The 25,191-nt window shown below is 32.7% G+C and overlaps 1 protein-coding gene across 1 annotated transcript in view; it reads left to right on the forward strand.

The window, feature by feature from the left end:
- LOC126738261 (probable ATP-dependent RNA helicase DDX46) overlaps window positions 1-22,744 on the forward strand; it is a 41,832-nt gene extending 19,088 nt beyond the window's left edge. Inside the window, exons 11-15 of the mRNA XM_050443505.1 lie at window positions 3,127-3,512; window positions 7,547-7,711; window positions 11,209-11,408; window positions 21,983-22,548; window positions 22,611-22,744. Of these exons, the coding sequence (XP_050299462.1) occupies window positions 3,127-3,512; window positions 7,547-7,711; window positions 11,209-11,408; window positions 21,983-22,225 (994 nt within the window). The 3' untranslated portion in view covers window positions 22,226-22,548; window positions 22,611-22,744. The remainder of the gene's footprint in view (window positions 1-3,126; window positions 3,513-7,546; window positions 7,712-11,208; window positions 11,409-21,982; window positions 22,549-22,610) is intronic.
- The last annotated feature ends 2,447 nt before the right edge of the window (window positions 22,745-25,191 follow it).

The raw sequence follows: 25,191 nt of genomic DNA on the forward strand, positions 1-25,191 counted from the left end.
TTTCAAGATAAATATTTACATTCAGGTAAGTGTTCAAATAAATATATAGTAATATGTTAATGATGGAATAGCAGTAAAAAAGTGGGGAATGGAATTTTGCAAAAGTAATGCTATCAACATGTACTATGCAATTATTCAGTAATCAATTATCATTACATGCATTACGCAACCATAATTATTGAGGCACGTCCCTTTCACAAGTGCAACGCCCACAACTGCAACGCCCTCTGCTTTTGTTGTAATTGGTGCTCCGTAAACCATGTACCAATTTCTCTTATCCCTTTCTACTAAATCACTTCAATTATTCATTTTGTGCAAGTTAAAGAACATTTAATCTATGCAAATTTCATTTTCGTGGACTTACAGCGCCATCTGCATGGCTTTTTTCAATTTGTCAAGAAGGGTAACAGAAATTTTGTTCAGGTTCTACTTTAATTTCATGATGCGCAAAAGTTAGGCGACGAAAAACAGCTTTCGCCAAACATCTGAGGCAGGCTACATACACGAAAGTAAACATTTCGGTATTAAATGCATTATATCTCAAAAACGGTAAATCGAAAAAAAAAGTAAGACATGCATTTTGTAGGTATTTTTGTCCTCTACATTTTTGCAATCCTTGCGATGGTAAAAAAAATGGTTTCTCAGTGAAAAAATGAAAAAAGTAATTTTTGGTGACTTTGGCGCCCTCTAACTTTTCGAATTTTGGTTCTACAGCTTTGGGCCCATGAGATGAATTGTAGAGCACAAAAAGCTCTACATTTTATGTTCAATAAGTTTTTCTGCATGACTCCCTGTTTAGCCGCAAAATCGATTTGAAAAACTTTTTGAGTTTCCCAAAAAAGGGGGGGGGGGTTGACTCTCAATTCCGAGGACTTAAGCTTTTCTTCGGGAATACAATCGACCCTCAAAAAATTAGCGACTTGAAGAGTTTTTAAAAGTTCTGGCCTTTTTTAATTACAGATTGACTGTACTAGTCGAAAACTACTCCCAAGTCTTTTAATTCTGTTTTACATTTTAAGACATTGGTACCCATTTTATAATTGTAATTAATTGGCACTTTTTTTCTAGTAAAATTTACTGTAATACACTTTTCAACATTAAAAGATAATTTGTTTTGTTTTGCTAAAAGTATTACTCTATATGTCAGGTCATGCTGAATGAGTTCGCAGTCCTTAATACTATTAATTGCTCTATAAAATTTAAAATAATCGGTAAATATTTCACCATCACAATATTTTAAGCTCAATGGTAGATCATTGATAGAGAAGACATAAGAAAAGCAATGGCCCCATGTTAGACCCCTGAGGCATTCCTGACAAAGCGACAAAACTTCGAGATGTACACCCTCTATATACTACATACTGTATCCTTGATTGCAAGAATGAGGCAAGCAACTGCAGAAGATCGTGCTATAAGCCAAACCAATCTAGCTATCCTAACAAAATGTCGTGGTTGACTCTATCGAACGCTTTAGAAATCGGTATATATAACATCTACCTGTCCGTTGGAGTCAACCACGCCATTCAGCTTCTGCAAAAATGTGGTTAAAACCGTGCTGTTTTTCAGTGATAACACCGATTATATGATTATAAATTTTGCTATATAATATTGATTCAAAAATTTTGCTTGCACAACAAATTAATGCTACAGGTCTATAATTTGAAATATCAGCCTTGTCACCACTTTTGAATATAGGAGCTATTTTTGAGGTTTTCCATAAATCTGGATACATTTTTTTTTCCAATATTAGGTTAAATATTATTAATAATAAGGGCTCAATTAGAAAATCAATACATGCTTTAAAGATATAGGGTGGTATCTTATCTGGCCCGACCGATTTTTTAGGTTTTAATTTTTTTACGGCGACCCTAATATCTTCCACAATAATACCCTTTACAAATAAAGTCGCATTTGTCACAGGAACCGCCGGAGCAAAATCCAGGGTGAAGCCAGAATGATCTGATTGAACAATACTAGAAAAATGCGAGGCAAAAGCGTCAGCGATATTTCTGCTTTCGATGATTTCCTGGTCTGTGTATAACATTGGTGTATTGGATGAACAAGTACCTGACTTTGTTGAACTTGTGTACCTCCAGAAGTTACTAGGGTCGCTAGCTATTTTTGTTTCTACCTCCTTTATGTATTTTTTATATGCAGTTTTAATGTCACTTTTTGCTTTATTTCTGATATAAATGAAATTTGCTCTATCTGCAAGACTATTAGATTTTTTCTATTTTTTTCTCAATCTTTCCTTTCTTTTTAAATTTAAAATTATTTCTTTAGTAAACCACGGTAGGTAATCCTTTTTATATTTACGTGCCATTGGTACACATTTATCCAAAATATCATATATTTTTTGTAAAATATATTTGTTACTTGGTTTACATCAGAACTGCTTTTTAGATCATCCCAGTTAACATTTTCAAACGATTTGTAAAGTTTTAAAAAGTCTGCCTTTTCATAGTTATATTGGCTATTAAAAGTTTTTTTTGTTAGAAGTATTGCTAAATTCAAGTTTGCAAAACAAAGTGGGATGATCCGGATATGCCCTTATAAAAGGAGAGTCGTTTCTATTTAAAGTTAAAGAAAAATTGCTCAAAACAAGTCAAGAACCCTATTTCTGTCGTTGTTACTATTATTTCACGATATGGGTAACAGTTGGGATGATATTTCGTCTCTTTTATATTATAGTCCCGAAGATGGTAGTAAACATGTAGAGAAACGTCGGCACAATTCAAGTGTAGTCGAAATAAAAAAAGGTTGTCCTAAAATAACACAATATTCTGTTTTAGGCTTGAAAGTAATAATTTAATTTTTTAATCTTACACTGTGATCGTACATATGGCTGTGAACCGGATAATATTATTTTAGATAGCGAAGATCACATAATTTATACCCTAAGGATTGTCTTATGCCAGAAAAAAGCAGTTCATTTATTAACACAATAAATCCAATAATCACTCTAAAGCTATCTTCCTCTTTTGAACTTATGACTTATTATTGCAAGCTTTATATTGCATTGATTCCCGCACTCAGGACTCCGGTTTGTCCGGCGTGTACATGACGCTTGGATGAAGTTATTAGTATTATATTTAAATTCTCTTAAGTCGCTGTATACTTTTGTAGGTGTGGTCGTACAGGTAGGGCAGGCAACAAAGGATTCGCCTACACCTTTATAACCCCAGAACAAGCTCGATACGCGGGCGATATAATCAGAGCACACGAGTTGGCAAATGTGCCAGTTCCGGACTCCCTAAAAGCCCTATGGGACGAGTATAAAACGAAACAGGAATCGGAAGGGAAAAAGGTGCATACGGGAGGCGGCTTTAGCGGGAAGGGGTTCAAGTTTGACGAAACGGAGGCGGCGGCCATGAACGAACGGAAAAAGTTCCAAAAGGCTGCGCTGGGGCTGCAGGATAGTGACGATGAGGACCTGGAACAGGATATCGACCAGCAGATCGAGAGTATGTTTGCTACCAAGAGGATTGTTAAGGAAATTAAGGCGCCCTTAGGTAAGGTTTTTTTACTATGATGGCTTTATAGTACTAAATCTAATATCCTCTTCAGACCCAGGCGACAAAAGTATGTGCAATTTTTATTTGGTTCACTTGGAGTTAACTAGGGCATCATTTTAAGCTAATAATGATCCCAATCGTACTTGCCCCACCATAGGGATCGCTAAAATAATTTGGACACAAATGTGTATCTTGGGTCCATATATCCTTTTAACCAATGTACACATTTGTGTACAAAATATTTTTCAACAGTAGCTAGTTAAAATTTAGTATCTAACTAAAGTTAAAATAAAAAAAAAACATTTTTTAATTTTAAAAGTGCATTTATTTAATATGAAAAAAACATAACATATATCGCTAAATAACGTTACAGCGGAATCTTGTTTTAATTTTGAAACGCAATAAAACAATGACGGTCATTAACAACGCATTAAAAATATTACACGAAATGCACTTGACTCGCGTACGTCTCGCACAGTCGAGATTTCTGCACCTCTGAGCCTCTTTAATATCCATGGCTTTTGGTAGATGCCGGGCTTTTGATTTTTCCGCTTCAGGAGGAGGTAGAGGCACCCTTCCAGGCCGACTCGGTAATTTTTTTCGCATTATAGGTTCAAAAGACTCATCTTCAGATTCGGCAGTTGATATTCCTTTAATTAGTGCTTCTGCTAAGCGCATTTTAAATCCGATTAAATCTAGAATGTCGATCTTTTTGACTTTTAATATTTTACAGTCACTCCTATACTGATTCCATGAGTTCACTACTGCACAATCCATGAAGTGTTCAAACAGTCTTATTGGCCATTTTTTAGTTTTATAGTAACACCTATAAGCTGCAATAAATTCATTGTAGCGCCTTACTACATCTGGTTGGGGAACATTTAAATACTGTTGATCAAGCCTCGAATATCTTTGACATTGATGTATTGGGTTAATGCTGTGTCCTGAAGAGGCCATTGTTATTGCCTTATTGTCCATCCACCTAGAGCTACCTTTTTTTAATCTCTTACTTTTGATTTTATCGTCCCTCTGCCTAACTTTTTCAGTTCATAGTCAGTGAGAAAACCAACTTTTGGACATCTGTTGGACATTGTAGTTTCTGTACCAGAAATTCCCTTTTTCTTTAGTTTATTTAATAAAGTAACGCTTGTAAAGTAGCGGTCAAAATACATGTTTGTTCCAGGTGAACAAGTTTCACTTAAACGCAATACGGTTCTACTCCTTGCACCTAAATTTTCCTTCTCGACGTTTTCTGGAAAATTAGTTGTTTTTTTCTGGAAAATTTAAAAATTAATAATAGTTTATAAAAAATAAGCCGTTTTTTGAAGCTAAAACATACTTTTTTAGGCCAGTGGAGCTGGGTTTTCGAGGAATGTACTGTCGAATAACTACTTTACACGAAAATGGTATCATTTGTTCATCAATACTCACATTCTCCTCCCTCGTTAGCCGCAAAACCGCATTATGAAAAGATATTATTGGACGCACTTTCCATGGTATATCACGTTTTTGTTCTTCATCTGAAACTTCCAAGTTATTAACAGCATGAAGATAATTTCTTATTTTAAAAAATCTATTCCTGCCCATTGTATCAGCGATCAGTGGAATTTTTAATGAATTTGACCAGTACATGTGTATTGGAGGGTAACCCAAAACTCCCATTAATAATGTAATTCCGACGTAGGCACGTATTTCGGCCTCGCTTGCGTTAAGCAAAGTATTACAAGTTTGCTGAAAATGAATATTTGTATTTTCGGTTAAATTTAAAAAAAAAGCTTCATCGAAGTACTGATGGAAATAATTGATTGGATAATAGTTTTTTCTTTCCTGAACATCAGGTAAATGAGAAATGAATTGCGCAAGATCAGTCTCTAAGTTGCAGCCCTCTTCTACATCATGACATTTTTGGGCCGGTACTTAAGTTTTTTGCCTCTTACGCGATTGATTTAAGTTACCAACAGATCTCTTTGTTGGGGATAGTTTCTTTTTTTTAGTAGCTAGTATTAAGTTGTTACCGAAGGAGCTGCTGACATCACTTTCATTGTCTTCCTGACAGGACGAATTAAATTTGGTAAAACTCTACTAAGCGGAATTGAATTTTCTTCTTCTGAACTTGTTGCATTGTCATGGGCATCCAAATTAATTGTTGGGATCACTGGTGATTTTCTGATAGATGATTCCCCATTTCTCGAAAAGTCAGTGCTACAGTCACAATCGTAATGGGCATTAGTATCTGTTTCGTTCTCTCTTTGATTTTGCATATAAAAGTTCACCCGGTATAACACACGCGTTTCTGGGTAAATTGTTAATATTTAAACTCGACCTATCTTACATTTCCTTACTCTCTTACTCCAATGTTCCTTCCATAAAGCCTTCCTCTTTTATATTACTTTACCTTATGGACCCCTCGGGGCGAGAGGAGTAAGCTATTTGACCGAGGTCATACGCCAAAAACTTAAAATACGGAACAGGTGTGCGATACCGGAAAGCAGTAGTACTACGGCAATTATTGAATCGGTACCTAAATCTCATGCGAGATAATACCGAAGTGCATCACGTCTTTGTCGATTTAATGAAAGCTGATTGAGGTGTTCCTTATATCAACATCCTTTACTTCATTTATTACTAGGGTAAGTCGAGTCCTTTTTTCCTTTCACGTTAAATTGTGTCTCTTCTTATTTTGTTTCTATTTTATTTCGCTCATTACATAGTCACTAAGGGTGTGTGTCGATTATCCAAAATCTCCGCTAATTCTTCGTCGCTGTAGTAAACGTTCCGACCTAAAAAAAAACTTCTTTTTTTTAGACCCAATGGCCACATTTGTGATAGGGACTTTTGGTACATTAGACCCAACGTACACAAATATGTAGAAACAAATTTGTCGTAGCGTGATTTACAAACAAAAATTAATTTATAATTTTTAAGGAATTTGTCCTATATTTTAGTCTCCCTAGATACTAATTTACTAGATTTCCACCCTACATAATTTGTTTTTAAGCAAAATTTGGTACTTACGGCCTTTTCATAATCAGCTGTGCTGGTAGACGCCAAGACACTTTCACTTTCGCACAGGTTGCCTGCCAGAGAACAAGTGACACTGGCAGGTAGTGATGGTATAAAAGACCTGCACCTGCTCTTTTGGACCTAGTTCGCCATTTCGGAGCGGTGCACCTGATCCCAAAACCTATAATACCCAGGTGTAGGTGCACTACGGATTTGTTAGTGTAACGTCAGATCTTAAACCGGTTCGAAACGAATCCGGCGTGCACCTACCGGCCAGATCCCAACTCTCAACAGGAGCTAAAGCTAGGATTTAGTCGGACTCGGACCGAGCATATTACGTTAGAGAATTTTATAATGATGGCGGTTTGGACTTGACAATATGTGAAAATTAAATTTAAATACTTTAGTTTTTGTAAATAATGAAAGGAGTTAAATTACGAAAAATAGAATAATATCTACTATCTACTCTAGAACAGTTGTAGTAACAAAATAGATAAAAAATTACTGATTAATTAAAATAAAAGATTACAGTGCAGTTTCCGCCAACTAACCGCAGATTGTCGAACAGAACAGCGAAACAGCCAAACATACAATTTCAATGGTTTGATCCTCTCGGGATATCAATACCAAAGCCAAGCAGAAATATATAAGTTATTAAATTCTTAAAAGGGGTATTTGATTTGAACTATTTGCTATTTGCTTTCATAAATTCATACATATTACATTACATATACCTACCTAACAGGATGATAACTATAACACTAAAAGGGTGGAACAGTAAATAGGAGAGGGTCATAAAAATAAAAAGCATAGTTCGAATCTTGGTTCAGCCCGGTGCACCTGCACCTAATCCCAAAAAGGAACTGATCTTACCACCCCTACTGACAGGGCGTAAACAGACGGTTACTAATAGGGACTTATCGATTGAAATTTAATTTGCGTAAACGATTAAGTCAAAAAGTTGAGTTAAATATTTTGTACACGAATATGTTCGACTAGTTAGGCTCTATAACTCGTTTTTTTTTTAGGTTTTCCCACTGCTAATCTTGCAGCTTCTGCTAATAATCCAGCCGCCTCTGCAGTGGATAAACTGGAGTTAGCTAAGAAATTAGCTTCCAAGATAACATTAACCAAGAGTACCTCCTTCGATACCAAGTTCGCTACTCAACAGGCAGCAGAATCTATACTTAAAGGTAAGTTAACATGAATTGAATCCCGTTGTGTTGCAAATTAACCTATTACTTCGTTTCGAAAATAATACAGAGAACGGTTAGGATAATAAACCGGCGGCAAAGCTCTCAAAAGTCGTCGTTTTAGGACTAAACCCAATATTACGGTATAACTTATTGAGACTATAACCGTTTGATATATTGGGTCATTTTACATATTAAAATTGTTATGGCGACGTTGGCAATTGGTCGGAGCGTTCTTGACAGCGAAAAAACTAAAAAAACAGCATAAATTCAAAAAATTGATTTTTTAACATTAAATTGTCAAATCTTGCAAACTACTTGACGTATGCGATTTTTAAAAAAATTATTATAGCATACTTAAGCGCTAATATCTAGCCAAAATGATTTCCAAGTATTTTTGTTTTTGATAATAAAAAATAATAATAATTAATATAGATTGTATTTTTGGTATTGAATTTTTCAACAAGGGAGAAACTTTTTTATTTAAAGGAATTTTGACACACAATCTGCGAAGGAAATGTACATAACATTACAAGGAAGTTTAAAAAAAATGCCTTTTAGGTGCAACCGATTACCAGATGTCGATCCGACAAGTGCGACCATCATTGTTTTGTCTAGCAGGGCGGCGGGCGCGACCCGTGCGACGCGGAGCCGGGCATATTTTAGAGTGTTTGATGCATGTCTATTTAGTTTAGTTAAACCCTTTTGATACTTGCAACACTTCTAAAGATTTGGTTTATATTGCTACTGGTAAAATAACTTCAGAAGCCGTTAAATAACCGCTTTCAAATTTTTAAGACCACACTTTAAATAATAACAAACAATTTATACAAGATAGACTCAGCAATAATAGGAAGACTAGTTTCTGGAAAACCGTACCTCGAAGTCAAATAAAGTTGACAATATTGGATACCAAGAAAGTGACAAAAAATTACAAATCCCGAGTTTACGTTTCGCAGAATAATAAGTGCTGCCCAATTTCACGAATTAAACTTTGACGAAATTCTAAGCTACGAGTTAACGCCCATTCCTCTATCAATTTTTAATGAAGATGGCTCAATGCGAAAAACTGTAAAAAGCGAACTAGCAACTATTCTAGAATCAAGGGCTGAGATTTATATTCTTTCTGAGAAACCAGAAGATATTGAGTCTTATTTTATCGACGGAATGCTATTATTACAAGAACTAAATGAAAAATTTTTTTAAACTTTTGAAGATCTTGGAGATGTCATATAAAAAAAACTGCTACATATTTTTAGAGAAAACTGGAACACCAAAAAAATATCCTTAATACTTGACAGATATAATATTGAAGATTCCGTTAAAAGTGCTGAACGACAAAGAAAAGGTCAACATAAAATAGGAAGTTATTTTATAATTGGTTCTCGAAAGGTACCACATTACAGAGACTTCTTAAAATCAAATGTAAATAAAATGACGCTAATAAGATTTGTGACCCAATATTTAATTGACTCGTCAGATAAACTGCCTGCTGATAGAATTGTTATGATAGCTGGAGGACTTCAAAATGGGAATCTTAGTATAAAGGTAAAACATTTTATTCTATGTTATTATATTGGCAATAAAATTAATAATATGATTTTTATATATTAGATCGAAAATAGTAAAGTTATAGAAGAAAATATTTTGTCTTGTAATCATGAAGAAGCTGACACACGCCTGATATTTCATATAATTAATGAAAAATTTACAGAAAAAAAAATTATTGTAAAGTCGGATGATACTGACGTGAAGGTGTTGTTACTCTACTTTTATTGGAATAAAGACAAAATGAATTCATTGGAATAATTATGGAAAAGGGACACGCCACATCTTCGACAAACAAAAAATTATTTATTCCAATTCACTTTATAGCGAATCATTTTGGAAAAGCAGTATGTGATGAATTACTAGCTTTATGCACTCACAGGCTGCGATAATACTAATTCTTTTTTTTAAATTGGAAAAAAATCTGCATGGCAAATATATTCTCGATATCACGAAATTCTGGATTTGCGATATTTTGGAAAAAATACTATAGATGAAAGTGTAAACATTGCGAGAATTTTTTTTTGTATCTTTACCGCAATGAAAAATGTATAGATTTAAATTAGGCTTAGGTTGACAAAGGAAACTGCAAAATCAGACAAAGAAATTCCTCCCACTGAAGCATCATTTTATTTGCATGTTAAAAGGTAGATATATGTACCTACTTTTAATTAGTTTTTTAACATGATGAGTTGGTATCTTAAAAGATGTTTTATTTTTATTCTTTTTATGTTCCAGGTGTTTTTATCAAGTATATTCCTGGGTCAAAAGTGAAATCGGTTTGGTCGAAAAGTTAGATCCACGAAGTTATGGATGTATGAAAATGATATTTTAGTGCCCCAGTATTCTACTAATGATCCAATACCCCAAGGACTACGGAAAAATTATTAGTCTTTTTTGTAATGAAAAAAACTGCAATAGCAATTAGTGTGCGTGCAAAAATGAGGGCGTGCATTGCTCTCTTGAATGCAAATGCAAGATGGAATGCAAAAATGTAACAGAAATCATAGATATACAAGATGATATAGAAGACAATATAATTTAATAAAATGTTTTATGTTGTTTATAACTACACTATTATGCTACTTTTGGAATATTTTTTTTGGTACCTACTAAATAGAAAGCGCAATATTTTATTATTTAGTTTCACTTAGCAAGGTGTATCCCAAAAATGTCTTTTTGTTTTATTTGCTTTAAAGTAACTTTTTTAACATTTAAAATTGGAATTAAAAAAAAATTAAAATTAGCAATAAATACACTATTTATTTTTGAAGCAGCAGTAAATGCTGCATAGGCGACGACTGCGCGGTAATTGAATTTTGCGCTCCAAGTTTGAACGTTCCTTTCTCGTAAAGTATTATAAATAGAGAACTCTAGTTTTTTTTTAAACTTTTTTGCAGTTTTTTGTGCAACTCCCTCGCAGACCTTATATTGATAATGTTTCAAATAAAAAAGTTTCTCGATTGTTAAAAAATTTGGTTCAAATTTTTCAAACATTTACAACTTAATACTTTTTCAGAAAAAAAAATAAACAACTTTTGTAAGTATTTTATGATAGTTGGCAGCGCTTATGTATGCCCTTTAATATAAAAAAAAATTAGAAGGATATATCAAGTACTTTCGGCGATATTATAGATTTAATATTAAAAAGTAGGTTTTCTAAAACCCCATATTTTTGAAGTGTTTCTACTATAACTATGGTCTCGACCAACTGCGAACGTCGGCATATTAACATTTTTTATGTAAAAAGACATACTTAATCGACTAGTATTAGTGACAATTGGTTATACTTCAATATTGGGTTAGTGCATGCAAAAGTCGGCTTGCCGCTGGCCTATAAGTAAAGGTTTTCATTTTAAATTAGAATTTCGTGATTAGACTGCATTACGTTTTGTTACCTTACCGAAAAAAAAAAGATTAATCCCTAATTTAATTGTCTTTATTATTAGGTAGTAGTTCTGCCCTTCCCATAACCGCCAGAACGGTAGCGGAACAACTGGCTGCCAAACTAAACAACAAATTAAATTACCAACCGAAAGATGACGAAGATAAGATGGACGAGGATAGCGAGCAAACGTTTAGAAAATACGAGGAAGAATTGGAAATTAACGATTTTCCACAACAGGCCAGATGGAGGGTCACTTCAAAGGTAAATCACCGTTTAATGCGAAAATTATTTTTACGCGTCCTTATCAAAAATGTTGTTGCGGTTTCAAAATCGCACTCTTTGATTATTTCAATTTTTTATTAACGTTTATCGGTAAAATAATTAGTTTGTTGTTTATTGGAACGTTTTGTTGGATTTTTGTCTTAATTAGGAATAGAGGTCACATGAAGTGTATTTCTTATATTAATTAGCAGTTCAGGTTCAAAAAAATACGATTGATCGATGAATGGTGTTTAAACTTGTTTACCTCTTATAAGCTAATTTTTAATACGAGATTTTAAGTATGGCATCATTCTTGTTTTATGAATATGTTGATAACTTTTTAAAGCTATCTAATCAGAAAACAATAACACAGTCTAGGGACGTGAAAGTTTGTATTGAAGTTATCGACCAGTATCACAGAATATTTTGGTATCAGGACACTGTCAGAAAGGTTATTTAAACTAATAAGAGACTTATTAAAATCAGCACCAGGTGCTAAAATTTTCCCAGGAATGTGTTCTATCTTTAAAAAATTGCAGATTATTGCTTCAATTATTGATTGGCTAAAATTTTACTTTATTAATTTTGTTTTGTTTCTATAATAATAAAAAATTACCATTATTTACATGATTCAAAAAGTACTGCCAGGAAAGTTTATGCAATTGAGTGACGAGGTCTAAGTTAAAGTTTCTAGAGTAGAGATATAATATAATTAAGGCAAAATAAATAAATCATACTATATTTAAATTAAAAATATATGAGGAGTTTGGGTGCAAAACCGCATATATACACTCAACAAAAAGCATAAGTAAAATCAACCAAAAAGAGCATATGAAAATGCGTCAAACTACCTTCATAGTTATATTAACCAAATTTTAATGGTTAAATTGATTTTAACATGATCTTAGCGAATTAACTAAATAATAGTCGTTTAACAAAATTTTTGTTGCAGCAACAATTTAGAAGGTGTATTAACATCTCTTTTCGTACTTTAACAATTTTTTTGTTATATTACTATTATTTTATTTGTATAAACAAAATATTTGTCCGATATCAATATGTTCATTTAGGCAACAAAAAAAACGAGGTATACTTACGATTATGTTCGTTCTCTACCAATTTTTTTTAGTTGAATGACTATTTAGTTTTGTTTGCCGTACTTTTTTTTAGTTGTTATACAATTAGGTGGTATAGCGATATTTTTTTTAAATATTTATTTAATTTTTTTGGTTTGGCTTTATTAATAGCATTTGTATAATTTTTCTTTATTAATGCTTTACTGTAGGATTTCAAATACCTGTTTACAGGTCAGTCTTTTCATCGGCCGTGAAAATGTATAATGTATACACTGAAACACCCTAGTTAAACTTCAATTTTGACTTTCATTTAAGTTTAACAAAAAAATCAAAACGAAAGGGTTTAATCCTTTAATATGAAGAAATTGGTTCTCATAACATTTGTTTTATTTTTTTTATTGAACATGCATGACCATTAACGAGTAATAATTTTTAGCGACAATTTTAGTCAGATATTAATTATTTTGGTTGGGTTTAATAAAACACAAGATTTTTATCCAAAATTTATTTATCCAAAATGTCTTAAAATTAATCCATAAATAACTTATAATTATTTGGTGAACTTTAAAAGTATTTTTAAAATTAAAATATACTTAAAGGCAATTTAAAAAAATAATAAATTTAATTATTTTTTTGCTTTTACACCTTTGATGATTATACCAGTTTTGTTTTATATCTGTTACATTATTTTTATAACCAATTATCAATTATAAGCTTTTAATATTTTGGTCTTATATACAGGGTTACTGGTAATTCGATACGTTCCTTTGGAGATGTGATAGGGGAGGGGGTAAGAAGTAAATTGAACCCTAATATGTATTATGCAAAAGTTGATAGTTTTCGACATATTTAATTTTTTCTGTTTTTCTTCAAAATGTAGACCTTAGTGGTTTAAAAGGCAGTTTCCAAAAAATCCGCTGTATATTTTTTTAACTTTTTAGTCAAAATACATGCTCAACACAATAGTGTTACGTTCGTAATGGCAAAAGTCCCGCAAATAGTTGTAACCATAGGTAAATTCTCGATGCAAAGTGTAATTTTTTTTTCTTAAATAAAATACTACACTTTCTAGTGGATATTTTTTGAAAAAAAATTATGCTACATTCTTCAAAATTTCCTTAAAACCTCCTTATTACCTAAGCTAGCTCACAGGATACAAATGCTTAAAAGTTAGGTGACATGGTTTTGTATTTTTATTATAAATTGTAAAGTAACGCATTTATCAGTATTTACCTTCACAAATCTTGTTCAATATGAGAGCCTCTATTGCGAATACAGGCTCGGCAGCGCCTTTTCATTTCAGTCTTTGTTGTTCTAGTTGTTATGGTATTCCTGATCTGCTGGGCAGCGTTGGTTATTCTTTGGATAAGATCTTCCCGGGTAATTATTGGGGTTGCATAAACCAGTGCTTTCATTTGACCCCATATGCTATAATCAAGCGGGGTTGAGTCAGGGCTTCGTGCTGGCCAAGCTATTGGACCTGACCTACCAATCCAACGATTCGGGAAACGTTCATCCAGGAACTGCCGAACTGACCGCCGAAAATGAGCTGGACAGCCGTCATGTTGAAATATCATTCATCCTCTAACGGCGAGAGGAATATCGTCAAAAAGATCTTGTAGGTCATGTCGTAAAAAATTTTCATAAATATCCCCGTTTAAATGGTCTGGGAAAAAAATGTGGTCCTATTACATCCCGGCCAATAAGTCCCATCCACACATTTACAGAAAACTTTCTTTGAAAACTGGTTTCTCTTGTTAAACGGGGATTTACTTCGGCCCAAAAATGAAGGTTATGAAAATTTGTAATGCCCTAAACTTTGACTCGTCCGTCCACAAAATGTCGGTTAAAAAAGTTCTATTGTCTGCATCAGAATTTATAATAAATCTGCAGAATTCTACCCTTCTTATCGGGTCCCCTTCTTCCAATCCTTGGACAGGCGTATAATGGTAAGGATGGCTTCCCATTTGCCGAATCGTGGACCAAACTTTCCATTGCGATGATCCTGTTTGCTGCGCTACGGCATTAGTGGATGTGGTTGGATCGTCTTCAAAATGTCTTAATATTTCCTCCTCATCTTCTGCTCGATATACGCGAGGAGCGCCAGCGTCATCTCTTCTTGGTTTTACGGATCCAGTTTCAGCGATAGCTCGGTAGGTCGAAGCGAAAACACGGACATTTGGAATGCGGCGGTTCGGAAAGCAACGTTGGTATTCTCGGCGAGACTCCGCGGCATTACCATTGCAAAACCCATAAACAAACATAATATCTGCATATTCAGCGTTAGTAAACGTGGCCATAGCGCAGAAACCAATAGAATACCTTCTTTGAAAACACAAGAAAAATAAACTCGAAACTCGTAATTTAACTACTTTCCACAACAATTATTGCTGTCAGACTATCTACACATCAAATTTTTAACAATAAAATTAAAAAAACAAATTGTTGCTATAGTACTTAAATACCATAGAAGTAAATACCACTTGGCATTTTTCAAGTGCGTTCTTACTATTAATAATAAAAATACAAAAATCTGTTAAAATTTTTGGTAGCATTTATAGCCTATGAGTTAGCATAGATAATAAGAAAGTTTTACGTAAATTTTAAAGAATGTAGCATAATTTTTTTTCAAAAAATATCAACTAGAAAGTGTAGTATTTTATTTAAGAAAAAAAAATTACACTTTGCATCGAAAATTTACCTATGGTTACAACTATTTGCGGGACTTTTGCCATTACAAACGTAACACTATTGTGTTTGAACGTAACACTATGTATTTTGCCTAAAAAGTTAAAAAAATATACAGCGGATTTTCTGGAAACTGCCTTTTAAACCACTAAGGTCTACATTTTGAAGAAAAACAGAAAAAATTAAATATGTCGAAAACTATCAACTTTTGCATAATACATATTAGGGTTCAATTTACTTCTTACCCCCTCCCCTATCACATCTCCAAAGGAATGTATCGAATTACCAGTAACCCTGTATTCAAAACCATTTGGTGATTTATATACGTGACTAGGAGCGTAGTGAAATTCATGAAGCTGTGTTGAAAATATAAAAAAATTGTTGGTTTTATTTAATACTTTATAAGATTGAAAGTGATTGTCGATTTTACTAATTTTATGCCCAACACAAATGAGATAACAATTTTTCAAATTTTCTTTAATTTCCACAGCTATATGAACAATCTCATACAATTTTAATGACTTTGAAAGTTAAAAAAATTTACTTTATACAGCGTATTTTTATATTTTATTTCCCTAAGAAAAATCAACGATTCTGAGCTTACAATTGCACCGTTAAATAAATCCAAATTTTTTATTCTTTCATAATAGGGCATTTCTCTTAAAGTAGATTTAGTGATATGCTTAGATTTATACTCTAATTCTGGCTCATCACTTAAGCTGATTTTATTTAATAATCTATCGCAAAATTTAAATGTTAAATATTCATTAATTCATAGCAAGAAACTATAACAATATACGAATACAAAAGTGGAAAATGTATTAACCTAGTTACTGGAAAATTAACAAAACACTTGTTTGTTGGGCAGCAAATGTAATGATTTTAATATAGGTATTTTTTTTGTGTGGAGGTTAATGTGGATCCATAAGTATTGCACAAGGAATAAGTGGATATACTTTAAAAGTGGAATTGGTAATAATGGAAAAATTACTTACATTTTAAGATTTCGAATAAATTTTCAAACCCCAACTTTGCAGAAGGCGTTTTAATGTTAAAGTTTCCTCGATTTCTGGTTCAAACTCAGCTTGGTAAGTCAGCCCAGAATAGTTTAAACCAATTTCAAGAGGATTAGACAGGCTGGATAAATTGAGACCACCTTCGTCTTCGTTGTCTTTAGTTGAATTGAGTAGAGAATTTACAAACTGATTTGTATATCTTATACTGAAAAATCATCATCCATCTTTACTACACCAATTGTTTACTCACTCTTATAAAATATAAAAAATAACTCACAAAACGCTGAGTGTATAATACAAAATGAAGGAAATTATTTCCTATTCCTATTATTTGGCGCGCAATTTTATCAACGTGCAACGCGAGCCGTATTGTGGAAAAGAATGGAACGGGCCCGCAAGCAAAGAATATGTATCGTGTGCTACTTATATTTCCAGGAATACCGAAAACGTTGTAAATTTACCTGGAATAAGTGGTAAAATCAATCAATGAATATAGTTATTTGAAACAGCATTGTGGATGATCCAAAGTAGTAGGTTGATTTGACAAAAAAAATTGTTGATTTACTAAATACTAGTTGCTTTACAAATAAAGTGGGTACAATTTACCACGTCGGAATAGGTAAAATTAAAATTGAACATTTTTTAGTTTCAATTAACAAAAAAGCATGGTTATGTAACCCAACTATTGTTAAATTATACTATTTCTTAAGTAAAATTTATTAGACAGTTGGCAAATTCTTATTGTTAAAATAACTATTCCTAATAAGTAAAATTAAAATTAAATATTATTGCAAACAATAATTTGGTTTATCCAAATAAATTAGTGGGCTGATTTAACAAAAAATAGTGTTAATTTTCTATATATTAGTAGTTTAACAAAGAATGTGGGTTAAATATATTATAAAATAATAGTTAAAAATAAATTAAACATTTTTTTGTTTGAATTAACAAAATTTTACTACACGGTGGGAAAACAAATAAATAATAGTTAAAATAACTTTTTTAATAACGAAAAGGTTGTTAGGCAACAAAACTTAAGTTAAAATTATCTAAATTATTAGATAAATTAATTTTGTATAGTAACATTTTTTTTATGATTACATTAACTATTACCCTTTAGTTAAAATAAACAATATAGTAGTTTTTTTTACAAAAAAAAAACAGTTTTGTTACTCAACAATATTTTTTGTTTGAATGAACCTATCAAATTTTTCTGAGTGTACATTTTTCACCGAAAATCGTTTTTTGACGGTTTTTGGTTCTTTGTTATCGTTTCTATAGGTTCATATATTTGTTTGGAAGCAAAACCCAATAAATCCCAGTTAAAACGTTAAGTAAACTTCGACATTTCGAGCAAAACCGGATATATCCAAATTTTGATAACAAAATCGAATATATTCAAATAAACAAGTTGTGTGTATTCTATTGCACTTTTCATTATTTATTCTAGTAGTTGTTGTTTGGACGTTGAGTTGTGATTCCATGCGCTTTTAACTCCTGTAAGACCAGTCAAATAGAAGTGTTCTTTTAGAGTTTGAAGCTGAATTTTGTGTATCATGAATGAGAAAATAAGTATAAAGGAAGGAAGTGATGGAAGTAGAAAAAGAAAATGTCGCGAAAGCAAAAGAGAAGTGCGTAAAAATCAGAAGTAAGGTTAGATGCTTGCTTCTTAAAAGCCTATGAATTAACTAGATTTTTTATGTAATTTGGTGGCGAGAGGGGCTACTCAAATTGACTCTGCTTTGTTCAGTCATCTTTAAAACTTAAATTATGAAGGAATGCACATTCTCAGACTATTCTGCGATGGATGTGTGGGGCAGAATAAGAATTGGCATATTATTCATATGCTAATATACTGGCTTAAAAACAAATCCCCAGATAATTTAAAAGAGGTGATAGAAGTAAATGAATAACTTTTCCAGTCCGAGGGCATAGCTTTCTTCCTGCGGACCGATCATTTGGTAGAGTGGAGAAAATCTTAAAAAGACATTCAGTCATTACAACAAAAGAAAAATACGTTGAAATATATTCGGAAGTAGGTTTGGTAAAAACACTGGGCCTTGACTGGCAAATGTATAATGTTAAAGAACTGGAAAAGGCATATAAAAAAATAAAGAGAATTTCAGAATGCAAAAGAATTCACTTAAAAAAAAAATTGAAAATGAACATAAGAAAACCACTGGTAAAATTAAGATGTCTCAATTTTATCGGTTAACATCATTGGGTGACACAGCTTGGGAATCACTTCTTAAGAAGGGAAAATCAGAAGACCACATACAGTTAAGCACGCTACCACTGGGTAATTCCATACCAGAAAAAAAGAAAAAAAAGTTTGAATCATTTTGATAAAGGAGCATTTTGGGGATGATGGGCAAAACAGGGAAGATTCTTTGTGGTACAAAAACCTATTAGAGAGTAACCATACCGGAGCCAATGTAGATACTTGCATGCCTGCACGAAGAAAATGCAATACATATTTAATTTTCCTTTTATTACTTTTGTCAAATACTACTTGATCCAGTTTCTTTAAAGAGAAATAAATAAATATATATTTTTGCTTACTATGTCTCATTTGTGTGCAAAAACGGACATACAGGGTGTTTCTTAACTACGGTACGAAACTGTACAGGGTGAATCTTTAGGTCGTTTTATGAAAAAAAGTTCCTATGAACGTATGTCGGAAGTTGCTTTGTTTCTGAGATACAGGGCGATGAAGGTTCAAAAAAATGACGGTATTTTAAAAATACTATAACTATCCTTAAATCGATTTGGTTGAAATTTGGTGCAGTTATAAGACGCTTATTTAGCTGTAACTAGATTGAAGTTATTAGGTCTAGTGGCGTGTCAGTGGGCACCACATGCTTATTGTTGAGAAAAAAACAAGGCCAATAATGAATTGTTTTGCAGCTTTTTATTTATTTTTGTATTTAAGCAACTAAAAATACAACTTTTTCGTATCTTATCTTATTATCTTCATATCTGGCTTTGTTTTCGAGAAAAAAAAATTAAAGTATCTTTAACTCATTCTAAAAATTATCCATGGACGACAACATGAAATAAAAACCAATTAATTCGATAAACAATTTCGACCTTACAGTACATAAGCAAAATGTCCACCCTCCAATGCACGACTTTTTGGTCTCTTGTGTCTTGTTTACTATGATAATAAACATTCAACTTCTACGATTTTTATTATCAGATTTTTGAAATACAACAAAATAACAAATACATTGCTTCTTATGACAAATAATTGGCAAGTTTATTCAAGTACTTCCTTTGTACCTACCTGCTTTGGAGACCAGCTGACAGTGATAGAATTGCTATAAGTAAAATTCAGCTGTCAATTATCAGTGATTCATTACTCCATCATGAATAATTTTACTAACCATGAAATGACCGACATGCACTTTATTTATGGATTAGCAAATAGAAATGCGGAAGAAGCACGAAGAATTTACCAGGACAGATATCCTAACAGAATAATTCTATGTGCAAAAACATTTAGAAATCTACATGCAAGATTATGTGAAACTGGGAGTTTTAATAAAAATATGGGTGGTGGAAGACCAGAAACTGTAACAACGCCTGAACTGGAAGAAGCTATACTTAATGCGATAGAAGAAGATTCTTCCAATAGTATCAGGAAGATTGCACTGCAGCTTGAAGTCAGTTCAAAAACCGTTTGGAAAGTTCTAAAAAGAAACCTCTTGCATTCATATCACATACAGCGTGTACAAGCTCTACTGCCTCGGGATTTTCATCCAAGATTAATGTTTTGCAGGTGGTTGATTCATACGATGGCACACAATAATAATTTCCTACCAAATATTTTATTTACGGACGAGGCAAATTTTTCAAGAGATGCTATTATGAACTTCCACAATGATCATTTTTGGGCCGACGAAAATCCCCACGTTATTAGAGAAACTCATTTTCAACTGCAGTTTTCGCTGAACGTTTGGTTAGGAATTACTGGTGATTACCTAATTGGCCCATTTTTTGTACCGGCAAGATTAACAGGTGAATCCTACATGGATTTCTTGCAACACCATTTACCCACTTTATTAGAAGTACCCCTACCAGTAAGAGTCAACATGTGGTTTATACACGACGGGGCTCCAGCTCATTTCAGTGTTCTTGCTCGTCAGCATCTCGACGTCATCTACCCTAATTGCTGGATTGAACGTGCAGGACCTCAAAATTGGCCGGCTCGCAGTCCTGCTATGAATCCCCTGGATTACTATTTATGGGGCCATCTGAAGGCTCTTGTTTATAAAACTCCTGTTCTAGATGTGAATGACTTGAGGAATCGGATAATTGTCAATTGCAATATCATAAGGGATACTCCAGGTATTTTTGAGCGTGTCAGACACTCAATAATAAATCGTTCGCAGTCGTGTATTTTATCAGAAGGTGGGCATTTTGCTCATTTACTTTAAGGTCGAAATTGTTTATCGAATTAATTGGTTTTTATTTCATGTTGTCGTCCATAGATAATTTTTAGAATGAGTTAAAGATACTTTAAATTTTTTTTTGGAAACAAAGCCAGATATGAAGATAATATAAGATATGAAAAAGTTGTATTTTTAGTTGCTTAAATACAAAAATAAATAAAAAGCTGCAAAACAATTATTGGCCTTGTTTTTTTCTCAACAATAAGCATGTGGTGCCCACTGACACGCCACTGGACCTAATAATTTCAATCTAGTTACAGCTAAATAAGCGTCTTATAACTTCAAATAACTGCACCAAATTTCAACTAAATCGGTTTAAGGATAGTTATAGTATTTTTAAAATACCGTTATTTTTTTGAACCTTCATCGCCCTGTATCTCAAAGCAACTCCCGACATACGTTCATAGGAACTTTTTTTCATAAAACGACCTAACGCTTCACCCTGTATAGTTTCGTACCGTAGTTAGGAAATACCCTGTATACAAACTTCTATTGCTAATAATGACGAATTGTTAATTTTTTTTTTGTTTCTTTTTATGTTAATAAATTGATCAACCCCGCTTAATTAAAATTATTTTCTTAAAATATTACTATTTTTAAATATAAATAGACAGGGTGTTTTTCGTGTTTCCTGAAAATTTTCTGAAAGTGGATATATCCGGTTAAACTCCTCATATTATCAATCAATCAATCAAATCAAAAGGATTTAAAAGGATTTTCCAGATATGTAGAAAAAAGCAAATATTAAACCTCTAAGAAAAAATAATGACCCCAAGGAGAAAAAAGACCTCAGACCAATAAGCATTTTATCAAATGGCTCGATATCAGTTTATTTCGAAATCAATGTTCTTTAGGAAAAGTTTTAGCATAAGTTCAAGGCTTGTTAAAATATCTGAATAAACGATTTAAGTAAAGTGGTAACAGCGGTTATAAACACGACTTACTTTCTTTCCAAACTATATTATTTTGGTTTTTCTTCTAGTTCTGCAAAATTATTTCAAAGTTATTATCATAACAGGTAATTGTTAAAAATGAAATTCATAGTTTAAAATTTAAAGAGGGGAGTTTCACAAGGGTCAATATTGTCACCACTACTTTTTTCAGTTTATGGTGCAGATATGAAAGTGTGTATAATAATCTCAAATTTTGCAATATGCTGACGGCTCACAGCTTAGATCAAAAAAAAAATATGAACAATCAGAATTAAAATTTATCTTATATTTAGAGAATATTTCTTGCTTGGGAAGACAACATAATGGTATTTAGTATGTCCATGTATCAATAACTATTTAACAAAATAGCACTTGAAAGCTGTCATTTAATTTAATTACTTATTACAGGAAGCTCTGGCTCAAATATCAGAATATTCTGAAGCCGGTATCACCGTGAGAGGTACATTCGTACCCCCAGGGAAAGCACCACCAGACGGCGAGAGGAAATTATACCTCGCCATCGAAAGCACATCCGATATGGCCGTATCTAAAGCCAAGTCGGAAATCACCCGGTTAATTAAGGAGGAATTGTTGAAATTACAGACTGCCGGACATCATATGATTAATAAAAATAGATATAAGGTCGTTTAAGCCATGTATATTATCTAATTTCGGTAAATATAACCAGAGGTTTTTATACAAAAAAAAAAGTTGTTTTGATAATATTAGTAACATTCATTTAATTCCGATTTCAAAAAACAAAATGCAATAAATAACAAAACCGAAAATAAGTTTTTATCAGGGGTCAGTAATTCTGGCCGCTATAAGACGGATGAAATGTTCGGCACAGCGGCCACTCTGTCGGTTTTACGGTAGAGAGATGAAAGTGGTGTCGGTGATTTTCTCGTTGTTGGGGTTGTGCGCCCTCGTTTGGGCTGAGGACGATGACACCCAAAAGCATCATTATAAAGTTGGTAAGTAATGAAAAAACATCTTTTTATTTTTAAGTAAGTTAAAAAAAATCTCACTATTTAAGCTGATAAAGAGCTTTTGGAAAAACAACGAAAAATCCTTTCGCTGTACAAACACATAAACCAACCTAGTCACGATCCAGAACACGAACAATATGTGAACACTTTTTCCATGGAAGCACATCGAGAGCAATTTGTTGTAAGTACAAAATACGGTTTAATGTTGGTTATAACTGCAACTGATTAAAAAATTAACAGAACAATCTGATTAAAAAATTAACAGAATTCAAGATGAGATTGATGTGATAATTTCGAAAACTTTTTCCAAACATGTATAGGTCAAAAACCGTTTTTAAATTTTTTATTTTTTCCAATAAATTAATAAATATATAAAATATAATAAAACCCAAATTTCACACTCAGTCAGTAATCCGGCGTTAGTTAGAATTCATATCTAAGTTTCAAACTTAAGTCTATTTCATGTAGGTAAGAAAACTTTATTAACCCCTTCAGACCCGATTTTTTTTCACTAACAACAATTTTGGTTTTGCTACAAAAATGTAAAAACTGACAAGAATTTCACATTTTTATTTTTTGCTTTAAATATATTTAGTGTACGTGTGGTCCAACATACCAAGTTAAAAGTAAAAAACTTAAAAAATAACTTATATGCATACAAATAAAATTGTTTATTTTCTAGAGTTTATATGAAATTTTGTAAAACAATTTCTTCCTTTCATAAGGTATAAATGCACTTTACATTTTTCACAATACGCCTGTGTTCTTCCTTTGCATCTAGTTGCTTCTTTAGATTCATCAAACAGTGGAAGATTATGAACGTTGTGAAATTGAATTTCTGTTAGAGGTCGTTTTTCACGTCGTGCATGTGGTACAGGCGATTAAGATTACGAAGACGGTCTCCCTATTTCACTGACACTAATTGGTTTGCAATAATAAATCAAGCTTTCGGCAACATGCATTCTAAAAGTTAAAAGATCATAAACGTCTTTCTTGGGAATTTCAGTCAGCTCACAATCCTTCTTATATTCAATCCAACTTGCTGCTAATAAAAGTCCACCATATGCATTATTACTCTCAAAGTCCATTTTCGAGACCTTATGAAAATTCTATAAAGACTTATTAGCTGGTCTAGAAGATCTACACCACCCAAAGATTCGCCATGTGTATGTGAACAAGTAACATATGTTTAATATGATATCTTGATACGAACATGTTTGTTTCGGCGGTTTATTTTGCCACTGCTACTGACAGTAATACATTTTGCCTAAATATAAATGGTTGGAGCTTATTAATGCGAGCATTGTCTTCCTTCTGGTTTCATTTTTTTTTGGGATAGCTGGGGTAGATATTGTTCTAAAACAGTCTGATATATTATCGTATGCCAGTACTAATATAGCTTTTGAATGGTGAATCTTTTATTTAAACAATGTGTTTAAAGATCTTGCCGATATGGCCATTTGTTGGCCCAAAAATGGGCCCCCAATATTGTACTCTATATTGTAATACCCAATGATTGTACTGTTTTATAATGTCTGGTCTTTTTACTTCAATATACTTGGACGTCTGTTTATCCCATATTTTAACAATGTTTTCCTCACCCTTTCCTACAAAGTTGGAGGCTAAAAACACAAACTTATTGTCCAGCCATTTGACTAGAACTATGCCATCGTCGGTTACTATCCCCTCAGAATTTCCTCGTCCTTTTTTTCCCATTTCTTTACCAAACCTATTTACCCGAATAGTGCCACCTGCGAAAAATGTTTTTCCTTTAATGCTTTTAATAATAAGTACGAAGAAAAATAATTGTCATAAAACAATTTATGACCTTCATCTGGTGAAATCCTCTCAGCAAGTTGAAGGACAACTGCTGCACCTTGACCATATGTCTTTTGGTTTTCTTCCTTTATACCCGAGTTCTTACCTTGATAAAAAACAAAATCAAAGGGCTGTCCACTTTTGCCACAAAGAACAAATACCTTTATACCCCAGGTACAAGGCTTTCCTTTTATATACTGCTTGAATCCTAATTTTTCAGTAAATAGAATTATTTGCTCATCAATACAGAGCTCTTTTTCCAGTTTTAATTCCAAACACCTTTTTCTTACTGCTTCAATTATAGGGCGCACCAGTTTATCAGTGCAGTCGTTATGTTTATCCAAGTTGCAATTGGTTTCAACAAGGCGCAAATTGGTCTCTACTTATATTCTCCAAAAAACTCCAATTCCTAAAACTCTCTCCCAGAAAATTTGAATATCTCTGAAAATTTGTGTAAATTTCCAATAATTATATTAAGACCAAACAGAGTTTGAATTTCCGATGCGCTAGCATTTCTAAAAGTGCAATTTATTTTTTTGCGTAAATATTTGTGTAAAAAGCCAAGTTTTCAAAGTCCAATTTAGAATCCAATTTAGAAATGTAGCGTTCAAGTATTCAATAGGAAAAAATGGCAATAAAAGTGATTCTGGTTCTACCAGGTCCTCCACTATAGGATTTATATTCTGATGGTCCATATTTTCTTGTGGACTATAAATTGTTTGCTTCCAAACAACTGTCTTTTTTTTATTCTTTGGAACTATAGCTAATGGTATGTTCCCATCTTTACTACTTTCATTGTCATCGCTCTTT

Source organism: Anthonomus grandis, chromosome 1 (assembly GCF_022605725.1).
Source record: "Anthonomus grandis grandis chromosome 1, icAntGran1.3, whole genome shotgun sequence".
Classification (NCBI taxonomy): Eukaryota; Metazoa; Arthropoda; class Insecta; order Coleoptera; family Curculionidae; genus Anthonomus; species Anthonomus grandis.